The 18,541-nt window shown below is 39.8% G+C and overlaps 2 protein-coding genes across 2 annotated transcripts; one reads left to right on the forward strand and one right to left on the reverse strand.

Moving 5' to 3' along the window:
* Nucleotides 1-2,916: 2,916 nt before the first annotated feature.
* LOC105453814 (DDB1- and CUL4-associated factor 7) lies at nt 2,917-6,287 on the forward strand. The gene is made up of 4 exons (XM_011696024.1): nt 2,917-3,465; nt 3,975-4,248; nt 4,333-4,885; nt 5,021-6,287. The coding sequence occupies exons 2-4, from the start codon at nt 3,996-3,998 to the stop codon at nt 5,253-5,255; spliced, it is 1,041 nt and encodes a 346-aa protein (XP_011694326.1). The 5' UTR covers nt 2,917-3,465; nt 3,975-3,995; the 3' UTR covers nt 5,256-6,287.
* Nucleotides 6,288-7,083: 796 nt separating this feature from the next.
* Nucleotides 7,084-17,352, reverse strand: LOC105453815 (transmembrane protein 205). The gene is made up of 4 exons (XM_011696025.1): nt 16,821-17,352; nt 8,356-8,549; nt 8,048-8,211; nt 7,084-7,835 (listed from the first exon to the last, which is right to left on the reverse strand). The coding sequence occupies exons 1-4, from the start codon at nt 17,105-17,107 to the stop codon at nt 7,548-7,550; spliced, it is 933 nt and encodes a 310-aa protein (XP_011694327.1). The 5' UTR covers nt 17,108-17,352; the 3' UTR covers nt 7,084-7,547.
* Nucleotides 17,353-18,541: the final 1,189 nt, after the last annotated feature.

The following is an 18,541-nucleotide window of genomic DNA, read 5'->3' on the forward strand; positions in this document are numbered from 1 at the left end:
TTTGAGCAAAGAGGTGGCACGGAATCCTAACCAGCGCGCGTATCGACAGCAGCTTGTCGGTAAGGCGGAAAGCTGTTGAACGAAGAGGCACGGAATCTCCCACTCTCATACGGCGCGTAAGCCCCGCCTCTCAGCGCAAAAGCAGCATATATGCGTTGGTGGGGGCAGTAGGCTCCTCCTCCATGGCGCGCTGGCGGCCTCCGCCCCGAATACCTCTGCCACCTACTTGTTAACTGTGCGCTCCTGATACTTATTATTCGATTTAAACGAAGTTTCTGACGCTGCGAAAGCCGGCTTTTGCTTAACCTCTCATCTCTATATGTACTTTTAACAATATTTATGATCCTTTGTGCATCTCCACAGATGCGTAATTAAATTTAAACTATTATTTAATTATAATGTAACATTAAATTACTCCAAATTTATTATTTATATTATATTATTTATATTATTTATATTATGACAAATAAGTAATTTACGTATAAGGCACAGCAACTTATTTCTTACATAATAAAACATAATAAACACTGAAAATCGTTCGTTAATTATTATGTAACAATAATGTTCTAGAATGTTTTATTAATAAGGTCTTCTCGAGAAAGCATATATGCTTCGCATTAAAGGACACGTAAATTAATTACCACTGTACAAACGCATTTTTCGAGAAATCACGCTTCCCGTCGGCGACTGTCTCCCGTCGGCATTTGGAGCTTCCTCTTTTTTGTTGATTATTACCATGCAACAATATTCTAAATTATTTGATTGTATAATTCTTCTTAACATATAACTGACTCTTAATTGAGAAGAATTAAACGATAAAATGATTTAGAACATTGTTCCAATAATAATGATAATCAACAAGAAAAAGAAATTAGCTCCAAACGCCGACGAGAGACAGTGGTCAACGGGCGACGTGATTTTTCGAGAAATATGCCTTTATACAGTAACAATTCACGTGCCTTTTAATGCGAAGCATACTTTCCCGAGAAGACTTAAACAATGAAATATTCTAGAACGTTACTGTTGCATAATGATTAACGAGAGACGTGAAATTGCTACTATATGTATAAAGGCATTTCTCGGAAAATCACCGCGCCTATCTGTCTCCCGTCGGCGGAGGATGTTCCTCTCCTTTTCGTTATCATCCATGCAACAATATTCTAAATTATTTTATCGTTTAATTCTTTTCAAGATGGTATGAGACTAGCATTAAAGAATACAAGGATATATATATAGGTAATAATCCAGCGTGTCGCGTTTCGTCGAGCCTCTCAGATCACTCCGCGCCTATATACTGTCTCCCGTCGGCACTTGGAGGTTTCTCTTTTCGTTGATTATCACCATAATAATCTTAATCATTTTATCGTTTAATTCTTCTCGAGAAGATCATCTCATGAGAAGAATTAAACGATAAAATGTTTTAGAATATTCCTGCATGACGATAATCAACGAAAAAGAGGAATCTCGATCCAAATCTTCCGCCGACGGGAGACAGTAGACGCGGTGATTTTCTAAGAAATATCTTTATACAGTAGCAATTTCACGTGTCCTTTAATGCGAAGCGTGCTTTCCCGAGAAGACTTAAATAATAAAATATTCTACAACATTGTTGCATAATGATTAACGAGAGACGTGAAATTTTTACTGTATAAAGGAATTTCTCGAAAAATCAACGCGCCTATATGTTTCCCGTCGCATCCAAATGCCGACGGGAGACAGTCGGCAGGCGTGATTTTTCGAGAAATATATATCCTTTATACAGTAGAGCAAATGTTCACGTAAGTGCCCTTTAATGCGAAACATGCTTTCTCGAGAAGACAGGCAATAAAATATTCTATTGTTGCATAATGATTAACGAGAGACGTGAAATTTATACTGTATAAACGCAAATCAACGCGCCTATGTTTCCCGTCGCATCTGAATGTCGACGGGAAACAGTAGGCTCGGTGATTTGTCTAGAAATGCCTTTATACAATAATAATTTCATGTGTCCTTTAATGCGAAAGTATATGCTTTCTTCGAGAAGACCTTAATAATTGATAAAATATTCTAGAACATTATTGTTACATAATAATTAACGATCAAAAACGAAAATTGTCGACGGGCGAGAATGTGAGCAATTCTCGAGAATTAATATCTTAAATTTGTATCAACATATATTATTATTGACAATGCCATTTCTTTTAAATTTAAAGATGTTCTCTCGAGGAGAATTAAAATGATTTAGAATATTACTGCATAATAACCATTGAGAAAAGACGAATTTCGAATAACGACGCGTATACGCGTATATACGTGACATATCGAACGATTTTCACAATTAATATATAAGTTAAATGCACCGCTTATTTAACAAACTTATTTAATAAATGCCTATTATTGTCAAGCAAATTATTTAGCATGCAGCGTACTGCAATATGTGGCTATATCGCAAAAAAAATGTCTATTAAAATTATTTCATTTTGCTTATTATATGTTCGACGAGATATTAATTAAAGACGGCCAAAAGGCAAATTTTCGTGACTCTAAAGAGGACCCAGAAATAATTGAAAAATGATGACATATCAACGAATTTCGCTATACTCGAGGATATAAACAAACACGACCGATCGTTTTACGTGACCAAATCACTATTTTATTATTGACAGTGAACAATTTACTTTTCAGTTTTCGCGCAACGTTTGCTGTAGATATACACGTGTAGTACAGCAAACGCTGTTGAAAATTAAAAAATATGTATGTGCAGCAAACGTTGCGAAAATTGGAAAATAATGTAAACTTTTTACTGACGATAATAACATAGTGATTAGTGATTACGTAGTACCCATTAAAAAAATGGATGTGTTGGCGCTAGTGTACGATGGAGGCGGGGAGGGTGGGGAGGGGGAGGGGAGGTCTCGTCTGACGATCAACAAAGGCCAGAATGGCCGCTCCGCTCCGCGTCCGCCGCTCTCTCGTGCTTCTCTCAGCCCTTGCAACGCTGGCGTTCTAAAACTCACAGTCGGAAAGGTGCTTCAATTCTATTCGCGCAGCGGTCGATCGATCTATGAAATGCATTGCACTCCATGAAGATGGAATTGATGGAATGCACAGTGTCGTAGTGTTTATACGGAGCACGGCGAAGTGCCACATTATCTATGGGATTCGGCGTATTTTTCACAATAGTGGAGAAAGCCGCGACTAATTCGGGACAGAATTCAGAAGATTTCGCAGTCACGCTCGGCTACGACGTCCAGAGGGGCGTCACTTTATATTCGGAATATTAGCTACGGAGCTTCTCCTCCCGAACAACTTTTTTTCGCTTGATCTTCCGCGGTTTTTATCGTGGACGCGTGGTGCGTATACGCGAATCCTTCCAGTCCTGGATGATCTGATTTTTCCCAGCGACACGATGGTCACGGAGATTTAAGTTCTTAGCAGTCAGATTATTCTTGGTGGTCATTCTTCTGTAACATACAATATCAGGTTAGCCGATTCTCTCGTCGATTATATTTTTATGCATTTTAAGTCATTTCAATTAATAAATTCTATATTTTGTTCTCTCGTTGATTACATTATACTTTTATGTATTCTATGTATTTTAAATTCATTTCAATTGATGAATTTTATAATTTGTTTCTCATTAAATATGCAATCTTGGCCTTTAAATATACATAAGAAGGCACCTTCAATTTATTACATTTTTCTTGGAAAAGTCGGTAATAAAAGTCAAAGGAAGCTTAACAAAATATTAAAATTATTGTACAAGTAAATCATTTAAAAACAAATAAATATTAATTTCCATTATATTATAATATTTTTATTTCTTTAATTTTTTGTTAGAAAAAGTTAGCAGAACGTTTACCTCAATTTGTGAAAGTTATACTTTGGCCAAGGCTGGAATTTTTTTTTTCTTTTAGAAATGTTTCCAATAATCTTTAATTATGAACAAGCTCGAACAAACTTTACTTGAACAAACTTTGCTGGTGCGTAAGTGGCAGGGATATCGGGGCATCATGGCTATGCACAGCATACCACCGAAGCGAAAAGAAATCTACAAGTACGAGGCGCCATGGCCGTTGTACAGCATGAACTGGTCGGTGAGGCCCGACAAGAGGTTTCGTCTGGCGCTGGGAAGCTTCGTGGAGGAGTACAACAACAAAGTACAAATTGTCTCGCTGGACGAAGAGACGTCCGAGTTCAGTGCCAAAAGTACATTCGATCATCCTTACCCGACTACGAAAATAATGTGGATACCGGACAGCAAAGGTACTTAGTTTTACTCGCTTTATTATATTTCTAATCATACTGGGATTATGTGTCGATAATCAAATGAATAAACACTCGCCGCAGGTCAGCTTCCCGATCTTCTCGCCACATCCGGCGACTATCTGCGAGTGTGGCGCGCCGCGGAGCCCGAGACCCGTTTGGAGTGCGTCCTGAACAACAATAAGAACTCGGATTTCTGCGCGCCGTTGACGTCCTTCGACTGGAACGAGGTGGATCCGAATCTGATCGGGACCTCGAGCATAGATACCACCTGCACCATCTGGGGACTGGAGACGGGGCAGGTTTTGGGCAGGGTAAACATGGTCAGCGGCCACGTGAAGACGCAGCTGATAGCGCACGACAAGGAGGTGTACGACATCGCGTTCAGCCGCGCCGGGGGCGGCCGCGACATGTTCGCCTCCGTCGGCGCCGACGGTTCCGTGAGGATGTTCGATCTGCGACACTTGGAGCACTCGACGATCATCTACGAGGATCCGCAGCACACGCCGCTGTTACGATTAGCGTGGAACAAGCAGGATCCCAATTATCTCGCTACCGTGGCGATGGACGCGTGTGAAGTCATCATTCTGGACGTTCGCGTGCCGTGCACGCCAGTCGCGAGATTGAACAATCACAGGTCAATATTTAATACTATTTATACATACAGCATGCCATATACAATTTAATATTACAACACGTGGAGATATATTTTTTTTTATATTAGATTTTTCTGAAGGATTTCTCTGATGAATCTCTTTCTTCTTGGTTACAGGGCCAGCGTTAACGGGATAGCCTGGGCCCCGCATTCGTCCTGTCACATTTGCACAGCCGGCGATGATCATCAGGCTCTAATCTGGGATATACAGCAGATGCCAAGAGCAATAGAGGATCCTATACTCGCTTATACCGCCGCGGAAGGCGAGGTCAATCAGATTCAGTGGGGCGCCACGCAGCCCGATTGGATAGCCATTTGTTACAACAAAGCGGCCGAGATTCTTCGAGTGTAAATGCCTTCTTCCGAATCGAAAAGCGCATTTATTTTATCTCTAGGCGTTCAAACACATGCTACTGGAGTAAGTTCTTTCTTATTATTAATATAAGAGACATGTATTTTGTTTCTTGAAAACAGCAACTATAAAAACATTTCATTTGATGCGTTTTGCAATTGTACATATGTTTATAGAAATATTATAAATTTAATAGCGAACATTTTCCAGAGAGAAAAAAAAAGTCACGGTGTAACACAGTGAATTATTTCATTTTTGTGGCTTACCGATGTTAAACGGGAATGAATAGATTCACTGTGTCTCTTGTTGGAAAATGTCCAATTATTAGGGATCGTTTCTCAAGAATATGGATACTTAAATTACATTAATATGTAATTAATTAGGCATCAATCATTTTAAATGTCATTCTTAAATTATGTTAGGTTAGGTTTTAAGAAAACAATTTTGCGGCTATTACAGCAATCGGATTGAATCATTAGATTGTAGCGTTAATTAGTTCGCAGAATGTGATCGCAGTGTGATTGCAGTTTTAAGTATGTAATGTACAGATTTTTATAGCTGTAAATTTTTGATATGTGAATATATATATTATGCAATGACACACTGCCATATACGAATACGCCATGTACTCGACGATTGTATTGTCATTGATAGGAATATTAAACTCGCATTTTAATTTATATCATAATATTCATTGACGATCTAAGATGTATGTCGCGCAAATATTCGATTAGACTTGGTACTTATGTGTGCGGGAAGGTAATATCAATAATTAATGACACTAAAAGTTACAAAGGAGGATTACATATTCATATATATTGTTATATGAAATAATCGTATAATTTACAAATGTTAAATGAACCGAATGCAGTTATTTACAGTAATGAGCTCCGTGTGCGTTTTGAGCCTGTAATTCACTCAACATAAAGTGATTCCTTCAGTTTTGATCTCTATCCGCTATACATTTATATCTATATATTTATCTTTTCTTTTTTTTTTAGTGTGCAATCTCAATAAATATCACTTAACTCTGATACAGAGTAAATATACTTTTATTGCATCCAATGTAATTGCAACGAGTTTAGAATCGCGAAACAATTCGATATTTTTAGAAAATTTCCAGATGTTATTAAGCAAACCACGACTTTCCATCGCAGACAGGATACTTCGATCTAATTGTTAATACATTTTTTTTTGAACGCAGGAATTTAATTATCCTCGCGATATAATAAAAGAAATGCGCTCTGGCAAAAATCCATGCCTTGAAGCTTATACAAAATACGCGTATAAAAATATTTTTTATCTCTATCCTACAGTCATACAGATACTAATGAACCGATGTGAATCGATGTAGATATATATATATTCGTACGAGACATATTATTTACATAGAAGCATCGACCGCTCCGTGCCGTTGAATAAATTAGCGTTCCACTCAATCTCTAGACATTCTCACAAATTATACATGCACGCGTTTCGCACTACGTTCAGCAATAATTTATACAGCACTACCAACGAATTGTAAGCAGATCATATTTTGTGAGAAGTGTTAAGAACTCTGGTCTTTTACCTTCGCCTCGGTTAAGAACTCCGGTCTTTTACCCTTGAATCTCCTCCGAATTGGCTAGCGCTCTGAGGATAAGTCACAGCCGTGACTTACATCATGCAAGTAATGTCCATCATGCAGGTCTTCTGAATACTCGCTCTATGTTCACATATAGAGTAAGTTCAGATTATTAGTACACTAATATATCTCTTAATCACTAAGATATCCTCGAGGTTTAAAAATTCAAGGCAGCTGCACTGAAAGACTCGTTATACAATCTAATCTTGTTCCAAGTAACTTTAATGGCAGGGAAAATCACATCTTGCACCACCACAGGTCTGAATATTCCGGTGCGTTTCGGCTTCCGTTACCACGAGACATGTACTAACGTACTACTACTAACGCTTTTCTCTAGAAAATTATTTTCTATATTCTACACAGAAAAGAAAGATATTCTCTTATGTAAGGAAGAATATTATATAAATCTTAGAAGATTTTATAATCTTGATTTGAATGAATTTGTGTTGATGAAAGTGTTACTTTTTTTTTACTCAAAAAGTTCAAGAGATTCATGTATAAAAATCATTTATATGAAACTTGCAATATTCTTGCTTACATATGAGAATATTTATTCTTCATTTAAGACTAACTCTTTTTCTGTGTATACTCTTTTCGAGGACTTCTTTGAGCTCGATTGAGTACGAACGAACGTACATATAAATTTTATGATCGGAAACTAATTATTCTTACAAGGCACATAACTTGCTCGCTATATAATAGAGATGGAGTACCGTGCACGCCATAGTGAGCATGTTTCCCATGGCTATGCACACATGCACTCGGCGGAACGCTCGATGGATCTTCATGTAATGCGTACAGTTCTTGAGCGGTCCAGGATTATGACGGCCCACCTCATTGCCGACGCCTGCCGCGCGTTCGAAATTGTTCTTCTGCACGATCAGCTGGAGGAGCGGAGGTGTCAGGTAGAGGCGTATCAGCAGCTCCAGGAAAAAGGCTCCGGACATTGCGCCAACCTGCACATAACATAGTTTTATTTTTATTTTTTCCTGAGAATTTTCGTTCAGTTTATTTAATTTACTTAAGATTAAATAAAAAATTCACAGTTTAAACAAATATTAATATAAAATTAAGAGAGTTTATCAGAGAAGATTAAATTATCTTATTTCTTTAATATCAGATATGGTAAATTTTTTTGGGAATCCTTGTTAGGGAATTATCTACATACCTGAACAGCAATTTCGGAGTCCCATGTATGCGTCGGATGATGCTTGACAAATATGAGGAGCGTAATGAGACTTAGACACGCGTTAATCGTGAAGTATCTCGGAAACAGGACGCGCTGCACTTCGCCGAATGCATGCCGTGGCAGTGCAAAGTACAAAGACAGACCTGCAGGTAAATCGTATATATTATTTCAGAGAAAGCCAATTTAAATCAATTAGAGAAGTAAATCGAGAGACTACACTTCGTCCTTATATAAAAATATATTCGGTATTTCTTAATTATTATATATTAATACATATGGATGCATACCTGATACGAAAGTCATCCAAATTTGAGCGCCAAAGTGTACGACGAAGGATGCGAGGTAAATGAAGGACATCATTCGTGAGTAAGAATGATTAGAGGCCTGTACCCGTCCCTTGATTGGAAAGAGTACCGACGTGACGAACAAGACTGCGGCGATCGTGATTACGTGCGCGGGCTGCGTCGTGTAAAAGAGGATCCTGCAAAACGACAATTACAGATCCAATGAGACTTGATCTCTCGTGGAAATAATTTTATGGGAATGTCAATTGAAGAAAATTGCAGATAGTTCGAGGAATTTGTATGAATAAACTTTTATCACACTGTAAATACAATTTGTCGCGTTAGGATTCGATTGACGTCAAATCACGTCAGATCTCTCTATCTTCTCGCGTACCCTTATCATCGTTGGTAAACTGGAAAATTCGCTGTAATATAATGTGATAATGTAATTTTTGCGAGATACGCGCGATATCGCCGAGCAAGGGAAACTGCCGTATCTCGGCGATTAATTCGCACACTACTGGATTCTTGAATCATAGATTCACACGCATACGCGGACTCGTGACACGGCCGCGATATCAACGACCGGTTAAATTTTCGTCACGTGCAACTCCGTTAGATAATCTGGCAGAGCGCCTCACTTAGCGCTGATTTATGCGTGTGCCGTGATGTCGACATGACGTCAAAGTCAAATAAATCCGCCGAGAGTAAAGCCGTCTAGAAATGCCTCCACTCATTACATTGCCAATATAAGCAATAGTGATTGACGTTCATATAGTTTCGTCTGCATCTTGTTCTAAATCGAACTGAAGAATGTCACACGTATGTCACATGTTGCATCGCCCTGGCGAAAATTTTTCTTAGAATTCTTTTCATACAGTTTCTTAGTATTTTTATATAAACTTACGAATTTTTTTTAAATCTCTATGATTTTATTTTTTTTTTTTTAGAAAATTTCTCAGATTTTTTATTACAAATTGGAACACTTTTAAAAATATTGAGAGTCTACATTTTTTCTAGAATTTTTTATGTATGTAAATTCTGAAATATTCTAAGATTTTTCAATTTCCAAAAAAACATAAAATCTGAAGAAGTTTGAAAGATATTTTTCAGAAATCTTTACAAATTTAAAATATGACAAATTCTTAAAAATATGCGATATGAGAATTTTTTGATCAGAGCATATATTATTGTACTATAATTATTATATCTATTATTATCGATTTGATGCGACGCAAGATGTGAAAAATAAAAAAATTAATAACTATTTTAAGGACGTTACATGAACGAGATATCAAGAGAACATACTTATTACCATTTATATTTATGATTTATGTATGACGATTTATGTATGACGTGAATGTTAAAAAGGCAACTTGAGAGGCTGGAGAACTCGTTATTAAATTTCATCAGGCGCTTCCTGCTGGGATATGAAACTCATGCTGCCGCCCGTGGCATATTAAAAATAAAAAGAAAAAAAAAGAAATTATTCCTTTACATATACATGTGCACGCGCGTGCGTGACCCTTTCTCGAAATTCTCCGAAGTGTCTTGCTTGATTTATTAAAGAATGAATATTGGTCGAACGGCACCCGAGGTGCTTTTCGCAATAAGTCAAGCAAGCGTGCGTGAATTAAAACGCTTCGTACATTTATAAAAGCGAAATACGTATTGTATTTTAAACTTATATTTTATAAACGGCGAAATACGTATTCAAGACAATTCCATTACAATTTGTAAGTCAAGTAACCGCTCGCCTTGCTGTGTGCGAATTAATATGCGTGACGTGATAATCAAAACGAATCAGGTACAACCGAACGCAATTTGGCGTGACATGGCACGAAATTATCGCTCGCGACACGGTTTTAATCGTGTCTGTACAACAAACAAATAACTGCATGTCCATGTTCTCAACGCGACCAAGCTTCTTACGTTTTTTTATTCGCGCCGTCCAACGACCGCATGCACAGCGAGCGTATACTTGCGAAATTTCTACGGTCATAGGATGCCTCATACTATATATAATGCCACGTGTCGTTGTACAAATAAGTTTGTACAATCCTCGCCGGCATGTCATTTGCGCAATGTCAATATTGCGCGAGGCATACCTATATGTACGCGAGAGATACTCGCGCGCGGCGTGAAAAATTTACTTCTCTTTCATTAACCGAATAAAGAGAGTGCCGCCAATGTACAGGCGCGTTTTGTCCTTGAACTAATTTCGTTTGCGAATAAGATCACGAGGGATGTGCAGCCGACGAGAGAGAGAGCGAGGGTGAGAGAGAGAGAGAGAGAGAGAAACTTATCCCGGTGACAAGCGTAGTATTCTCGATTGGCCCGATAAGAAACATCTGTGACAATATATCGACGCGCGTGATCGCCGTGATCCTCTTGAAGTGTCGATTAATTACCACGAGGTCATCAGCCAGAAACCGTCGGCGTGGGCAATTCGCGTCCGCTCGCGAATCTCCCGCGCGGAGAGCCGCCTCTCCTCCGAGATTACCAAATCGAAATTTCGACACGCGCGAACGGGTGCGCGCGAGGCGAAAAAATTTTGCCCACCGAGCACTTTGCGTCACGTCTACACCCCGCTGTTGGCGACGAACATCTGTCGTTTCTTAAATTTCATTATTTTTTTTTTTTTTGCTTCGAGATCACGATAAACGCGTAACACGCGCAATCGAAATGTATACGTTTCGAAGCAGACGACTCGACGATACGGAGATTTGATTGGCGATTAATACGATTTATTTGCAGATTGCGCGAAATTTTGCAATAGATGTGTATTCAGTATATCTTGCAGTATATCTTCCACGAAGCTACAATTCTGCTTTTTGTTCTTTTTTTTCTTCTTGCAGCGTATAGTCATTAGAAATCTCAGATAATTTTAGTCATATATATATATATATATATATATACGTTTATATCTTACTCTTTGTCTTTCTCTCTCATTTTAGGTAAATGTGTATTCGCTACTGCTACTTTTCGCTGTTATATTATTTCAATCAAATTTTATTGCAGTAGTGCACGTTCAAAAATAAAAATTGATATTTTGAATAACGTCTGTATATTTATCTGTCTATTTTAATTATACTTGTAAAAAATGGTGTTTTTATCTAAAAATTATAGAGTGCTCCGAGCTTTCGAGCATATATTCGCGATAGATGTATTCAATTGTTCAGCTCATTTATTAACATCTTTTTATTCTTCCCATTTTCCATTTTCTAATTTTTCCCATTTTTTTGACTTCGTCGAAACTTCGGGAGAAAGATTTGGAGAATCTCTTTTCCCTACTTAAAATACTTTCCGCTCTCGTGCGACAGAGGTTCCGCGAAAGGGATAGCCGAGGGTCACAGGTCCGGATACACGGCCGTAATTCAACGTCCCGGACGCACCTATGCGTGTGCGAGTATTCCGCGTGTAGGTGCACCGAGCCGAGCCTGGCATTATCAAGTGGCACTGGGAAACGTGCGAGAAGGCACGCACGATTCGCCGCTGCCGCTTAGATCGTGACCGCATATATACGATCCGGCAAAATCAGTTCTCGCCGATTTTATTAATGACGCGAAGCGATACGCGGTGAATCTTTATTGCACGCATCCGGTCTCTCCGTTTTATCGCTTGTTAACATTGTCTCGTTAATCCCAAGATCATATAACTCGATTTCAACTTGTCGCAGTTGCCAAGCGCACGATCCCCCCCCTCCCTCTCTCTCTCTCTCTCCCTGCCTCTGTCTCTGTAGGTAAATATATATTAAATCAATTTAAATGCAACAAATTGAAGAGGCACCTAAAATACGAAGAAGGAAGAAAATATAAAGTGTTGCTAACTATTGAAAATTTACCGCTCAGGGTACTCAGGTCGAGCTATAAATTGTAAATTTAATAAATAAATGAACAAGTTATTATTGATACACTCTTAAAAATATGAATGTGATTTTACCGCCGTTATATAATTCTCAGCAACATGGTTAGGTAATTTTCATCATATATTGATAAGAATTACATAAACACCAATGGTATTAAAATCATATCTATATTTAAAGAGTAATATATGAGTGTAATTATTATTATCATTATAATTAATTATATTATTATTATTATTACTAGTTTATTTGTAACTTATTCTAAAAGAATAAGTAAAATAAACGGTATACCAATGTATATATATGATTAGTAGCAATTTGCAGCGTAAAAAGAATAAAAATGGCAAGTGGCGTGTCTCTAATGGAAGCACCGGCTGCGCGGCGTAACGGAACATCGTAAACATCGCAAAACGAACAAAGCCGCTTTGCTCGAACTTCATTTGCGGATACTTTCGAAGATGCGAGAGGTGTCGAACTTGGCGTACCGCCAGCCGCACGTCCACACGTGGCAAGTACGAACGCCCGTTGGGCATGTCGCGCCTGGCAGTGATTCTTCCTAAACTCGTTTGCTCGTTCGCGCTTAGAAAATAAAAATTATAAAAAGAAATCCTTGAGACTTTGCGGTTGTCACCAATTATCGTACGTGTCGACCGGTTATTACTAATACACCGATAATATCAGATCATTAATTAGGCCCGTGAAAGTGAGTGCAAGGAGCGATTTTGACACGGTTTCGTCTTAAATGATGATTCATACGCGACACTCAGCGTCTAATCTTCGTGTGTATTATACGATAATATATGATACGAAATTTACGATGTGTCGCGAAATATAAATACAAGATTGTCTCCTCTCGATCGGCCGATTGGCGTACAGCTGCGTAACATCGTCAAAGAATACCGCGGCAAAGTAATCGTTTCGCAAAAGTACCTAATCATCAGGGGACGACTAAACAATTTCGTGAATGCATTTTCGTGGCGCTGGGGATAATCGATCAACGCGGACCGGGCCGTTTAATAAAGAACATCTCCGACGAGATATTCCTCCCCTTCCTCCCTCCCCCCCTCCTTCCCTCCGCATCTTCGTGTCACGAACGAGTTTCTGCCCGGTCTCGCCTCGGGGCATCCGGGGGAGCCTGTAATTATATCTTTTTTATTGTGGAGTCGCGCGCGTTGCCAGCCCCAAGAATGCGCTGCACGTATGCAGTTCCAGCGCGCGGAGAGGAAGTCCATTATCCTTCATTATGCTTGTGCAAACAAGAATTATCCGATCGCCTCGCGCGCGAAAAGTGCACGCATTATAACGCTGATATAATTTGCGATTACGTTGTTAACATAATAACTCAGCAAGAAATTTAATCCCGCTACGAAACTTATTGCATTTGGACAGTTGCACCCCTGGTAAATCATATACAACTGCGTCCTTGCGCCAAATTATACGTACTTTTGTAATAAAATTGCAATCGCAAGATCGTCAGAGAGCATCGCCGATGGAAAGTCTGGCCCGTCGAGGACATTCGAAGTATCGTCGGTCCAGACTGAATCCATGAATTTTTTACAAACAAAAAAAGAGAGCACGCTATTAAAGATTCTATTTATAAAGATATAATTTTATTTTATCCTTTATAAAGGCGGGATACGAAAAGAGAACCCGTGAAATATAAATATCCTAAGAGAATGCGGAACGCGACGAAAAAGAAGACTGCCGCGGCCCCTGCAGCAGGGACAGAGCGACAAAAAGCTCGTTTCGCGCACCTTTGCGCTCTCGCGCATCCTTTGTGGCAACGCCGGCACTGTACCATTCGCTCGTCTCTATTTTTTCCGTAGACAACGATCGACACGACGACAGACACAGTCATCCGGCCTCGCACGAGACACACGCCGTAGACGCATAATCATTGCTTACTTGACCGGCTAATTATGGACGCCTAGTGTTAACGCCCGGGATAATTACGGCGATCGACAGAGGGCGATTACTCGATCATGTAATCGCTCTCGATTACACACGGAACTCCAATTACTCGGTGAGAAAAAAAAAATACGCCTACGGCATTAAACGCGGAATTATATTGGAGCGTTATCAATGCGTCACTCCTTCCGAGTCGAATTAATCCGCGAAAATTTTCCATCTTTTTAAAGCCCTCGCGCGCTCGGCTGTTGAAAACCCACATTGTCGAATTGTTCCAAAAATATCCGGGAAAGAGGGAAACGCGCGAGGATGGCCTCGGGAAAAATCACTTATTCACGAAACAATTATGGAAACTCTTGGCGAAAGTAGAGCGCTATTTGCAATGTTATATTTAAAGATCTTTTGCGGAGATAACTGATGTATAAAATTAGAAATATATAGACAGAAATAGATAATGTGTAAAAATAGAAATACCTTTGATCGCAGATTTTAATTTTTATGCCAGAGGTGCATAAGAATAGAAAAGAATTGAGATAATTATAATAGGTTCCCGTGTCAGGGCTAATTTGAACTTTTTCTTTTAAAATAAGATACGTCAGCTTGTCTCGTTTCGTTAGATACAAAGGACACGTCGATTGTCGGACGCTTCGATCGATTATATATAAAAGATAGAGATATAAAAGATAAGCGCTTTTTCTGCGCGCTTTGTCGTCAATTGATCTTTACCTTGTCGTAACGGCTCGGAAATAGACCGGAGACGAGCGTCGACGTAAGATGTATAGATAAAGAATTCGCGAATGAGAAAGAAGTACACGGGTGCGATAAGTACGCGTTATACGTGTGCAAAGGACTTATCGCGGAAATACGGAAGATTTTCAGCGCGCAACCGATGACGCGGGATTGTGCGTCACTAGTCCCCGGCTTGCATCATCCATGCATTGATCGGGCGTCCGATGAATTTATTGAAATTCAATTCCGATTGAAAACTGCATCGGTGGGATGAGCACGTGCCCCGCGCGCGTCGGCGACGCGTGATTTTCGGTGCTCTATATAGCGATGATCTATTTCGATAAAACTAAAAAATATATACGTATGCTCGCGCGGCTCATCACTCGCATTATCTCTCAGATCTCTTTCAGAAACTTATCACTTCCCAATTGCGATATCAGAATTAATTAAATAATCTTATCGTATTAAAATACACATGTACACGGCGAGCGCGACTGTTAGAGTATTGCGACAGCGTTATATGTAAACAACTTCCAATTTTCGGAAGCTATTTTTGCATCTGTTTTGGGAAATAAGAGGCTTGGAGTCATAAGATTCTTCCCCCTCCCCCTTCTTTTTCTGAAAATAAATCGTGGAATCCATGTCGTGAGATTATCACATTTCTAAGATTTCTAAGACCGTCTAACGTTTAAGCAGTTTCGAGAATTGATCTGCTGCGTAGAGATAACCGCGCGAAAAATTAATTGCCAATCGGAGTCGCGCTCCGACTTCGCTCCGAACCGCGGCGAACCTTTGCTCTCCACGAGATACACACGCGAGACGTTCTCTCTTTATCATCGAAATTTTACGCAGTGTTGGTGCATGTGTTGTGAGTCCACTCCAATAAATTTGGAGCAGATATCAACGGAGAGACAGACATCGCTCCCGATTATATTATACAGCAGCTTTCCGGAAAACGTTGAAACGAACGTTATTTACCAATGGAGAGAGAATATGCCCTGCAGGGAAATATACGGAGATTATTTTCTATGCGTGTTGCGTTACACGCATGTTGTCCGCGCGTTCATTGATTAGCGATGTGCGTCTCGAGTAACAGGTAATGAGAACACGAAGGCGGCTGACGTGAAACGACGTTCACGCGTTGTTTCAACTTGCAAGAACGTCGCATACGCGAAGACGCTGCATACCGAGTTCTTGCGTAATTCAGACGGCACATATGTCCAAAATCGACATAAGACGTCCTAAGCGCATCCTTAGGACCAATTTCACCTTCGTCACTCATCATTTAATTTCATCTTCAATTAACTTACAATTAGTCGATACCATTGGAATTGATCAATTGCGTCTGTCATCAAGCATCGACCAGAATTGATCGATCACGGTTAATACTTAATCGGTCAATTAAGTTAATTGAAGACGGTGAAGTTGGACCTTAATGACATGCTTAAGACGTCTTACGTCCCGCTTTTGGACATAATGCTATCTGAGTAAAGATTGTATATATATGGTAATAATGGCCTTTATCACGGGGACTTTTCGAAAGCGGGTCTCGTAAAGCGCAACAGACGTGTGCGGGCCTCGTATAATTTCGAGGACCGTAAGTATCTGCAAATAATATAAGTACACAAGAAATTCCGCATGAAATTCCCTGTGAAATTAGCAAGCGTGAATGACCCGCCGGGAAGAGATACGCCTGCGAATTTGTACACGAGATCCTCGGAAGGACCTCGCGCGGACCCTCGAGGAGCTCACGTGCGCCTATATAGCTGGCTCCACAGAACCCAGATTCGCCGTCGCGCGGAACCTGCGATAAGAAGAAAGCGAAGCACAACAGATGAGACCAGAGCCAAAGAGAGATCTGACGAAATCGAAGTCTTATAATAATTAAAAAAAAAGGAGTAATTTCTCCGTTGCTCCAATTCGATTCTTATGCTGAAAATCACGCGGTAGCGTTCTGTATACTTACTTAAATGCCTTGGAGCGGCGCATGATCTCGTAGTACGTGGACAGCTTCTTCAGGATCAGGCTGTAGTGATTGGTGCTGGCGACCAGGACGTCGTCGGCCAGATCGGGCAGGTAGAGCGCGTTCTCCGCGCGCTCCCGTCGACGCTGCAGCTCCTCCTTCTCCAGCATCTCCTCGTAAATCCTCATGTACTTTTCCTTGGTACGGGACATCTTGTCGCTCTGCTTCGAAGCGACGACCAGCACGTCTGCCTCGCTCGTTTCGTTACCCACCAACGTGCGAACACACATAGCGTTCCGTTGCTGATTTATATTTTTGCGATATACAGTCGAGCGACGATCCAAGTTTCTCTCGGCTATCTTTCGACCTCTGCTTCTGGTCCTCGCTGATGGAGCTGGATGGTGCCCGCGTCGCAAGTCGGAAGACGACTGATCTTCGAATGCTACCAAGATGATAGAGGCTCCCCTTCCACCCTCGAGTGCGTCCGACGATCTCTGTCTCGTGCCGCGAACTGAACGTGTCAAGCCGGCTGTCCTCGCGCGAGGGTGGTCGCCAATCAGGTTGGATCGTGTCGCCGCGCGACGTGGTGCGCGGCAGAGGGAGAAAGCGAAGGAGAAAAATTCAACGCCCGCTGCCGCTCTCTCTTTCTCTCTTCCGTCCGCCGTAGAGTGGGAGATATCGCTTTTATGTCATTCCCTCTGTCCCCTCCTGCGACCGGCCCGCCGACGAGATATGCGAAAGGGTTTCAGCGCGAACGAGTTCCCTTCTCCGTCGTGGAAGAGGAGGGAAGCCCGAATGAGTCTCGTTTCTCAAAATGGATATTCCGAAACCAAATCCTGGGAAATATTTACTAAATTAAATATATTCCTTTCTCCGTCGCAGAAAAGGAGGGAAGCCCGAATGAGTCTCGTTCTTAAGAATCTCATTTCCCAAAATGATATTACGAAGCCAAATCCTGGAAAATATTTGTTAAATTAAATATACATAGTTAATTCGTAACATTCCATTTTTGTTATATATTATTGTAATATACAATATAATATAAATTAGATAATATAATATTATGTGCGCGCGATCGTATTGCTTTATTTATTTCAAAAAACTATATGAAAATATTTACATAGATTTATGTGAACTTATTGTTGTTTTAAAAATATTTAAATAAAATATTCGGTGAGAATTGAAATACCGAAGCATCTTTCGAAAAACTTAGAAAGGCAATTCAGAGTAATATAAGCCGCTTTACGTCAGACAGACATATCCAAAGTCGGGACGTAGGACGTTTTAAAGATATCAAGACATCTTTTAAACATGATCTAAAAGACGGCTTAGTCTTGATTTTGGACATGCATGCTGTTTGGCAGATCATGTTTCCGAATGGATGATTTCGATCAAACTCTGAATAATTTAATCAATGATTATCAATTTATCAAGTAACACCTAAAATTATACTTGCTTCCGGCTTATTTTCTTTTGTTTTTTTAATTTCTGTAGAACGATGAGATTAAAAAACGATAAACACAAAGAAACTCTATTCGATATCGGTATATTATAAATAAAAAAGTATCTGATTGGCGTTCATTCATTTCTACGAACGTAGATTAAACTTTAATCTCGGTTTAACTCTTTTATTTTTTTTTCCTAATTCTTAGAACTGACATCAGAAATGGACATCAGATGGATGTGGTGATTTAAAAGGAGATAAAAGTTATTAGAAATTAGAC

The sequence above is a fragment of the Wasmannia auropunctata genome, unplaced genomic scaffold (genome assembly GCF_000956235.1).
Source record: "Wasmannia auropunctata unplaced genomic scaffold, wasmannia.A_1.0 LD335994.1, whole genome shotgun sequence".
Lineage (NCBI taxonomy): Eukaryota > Metazoa > Arthropoda > Insecta > Hymenoptera > Formicidae > Wasmannia > Wasmannia auropunctata.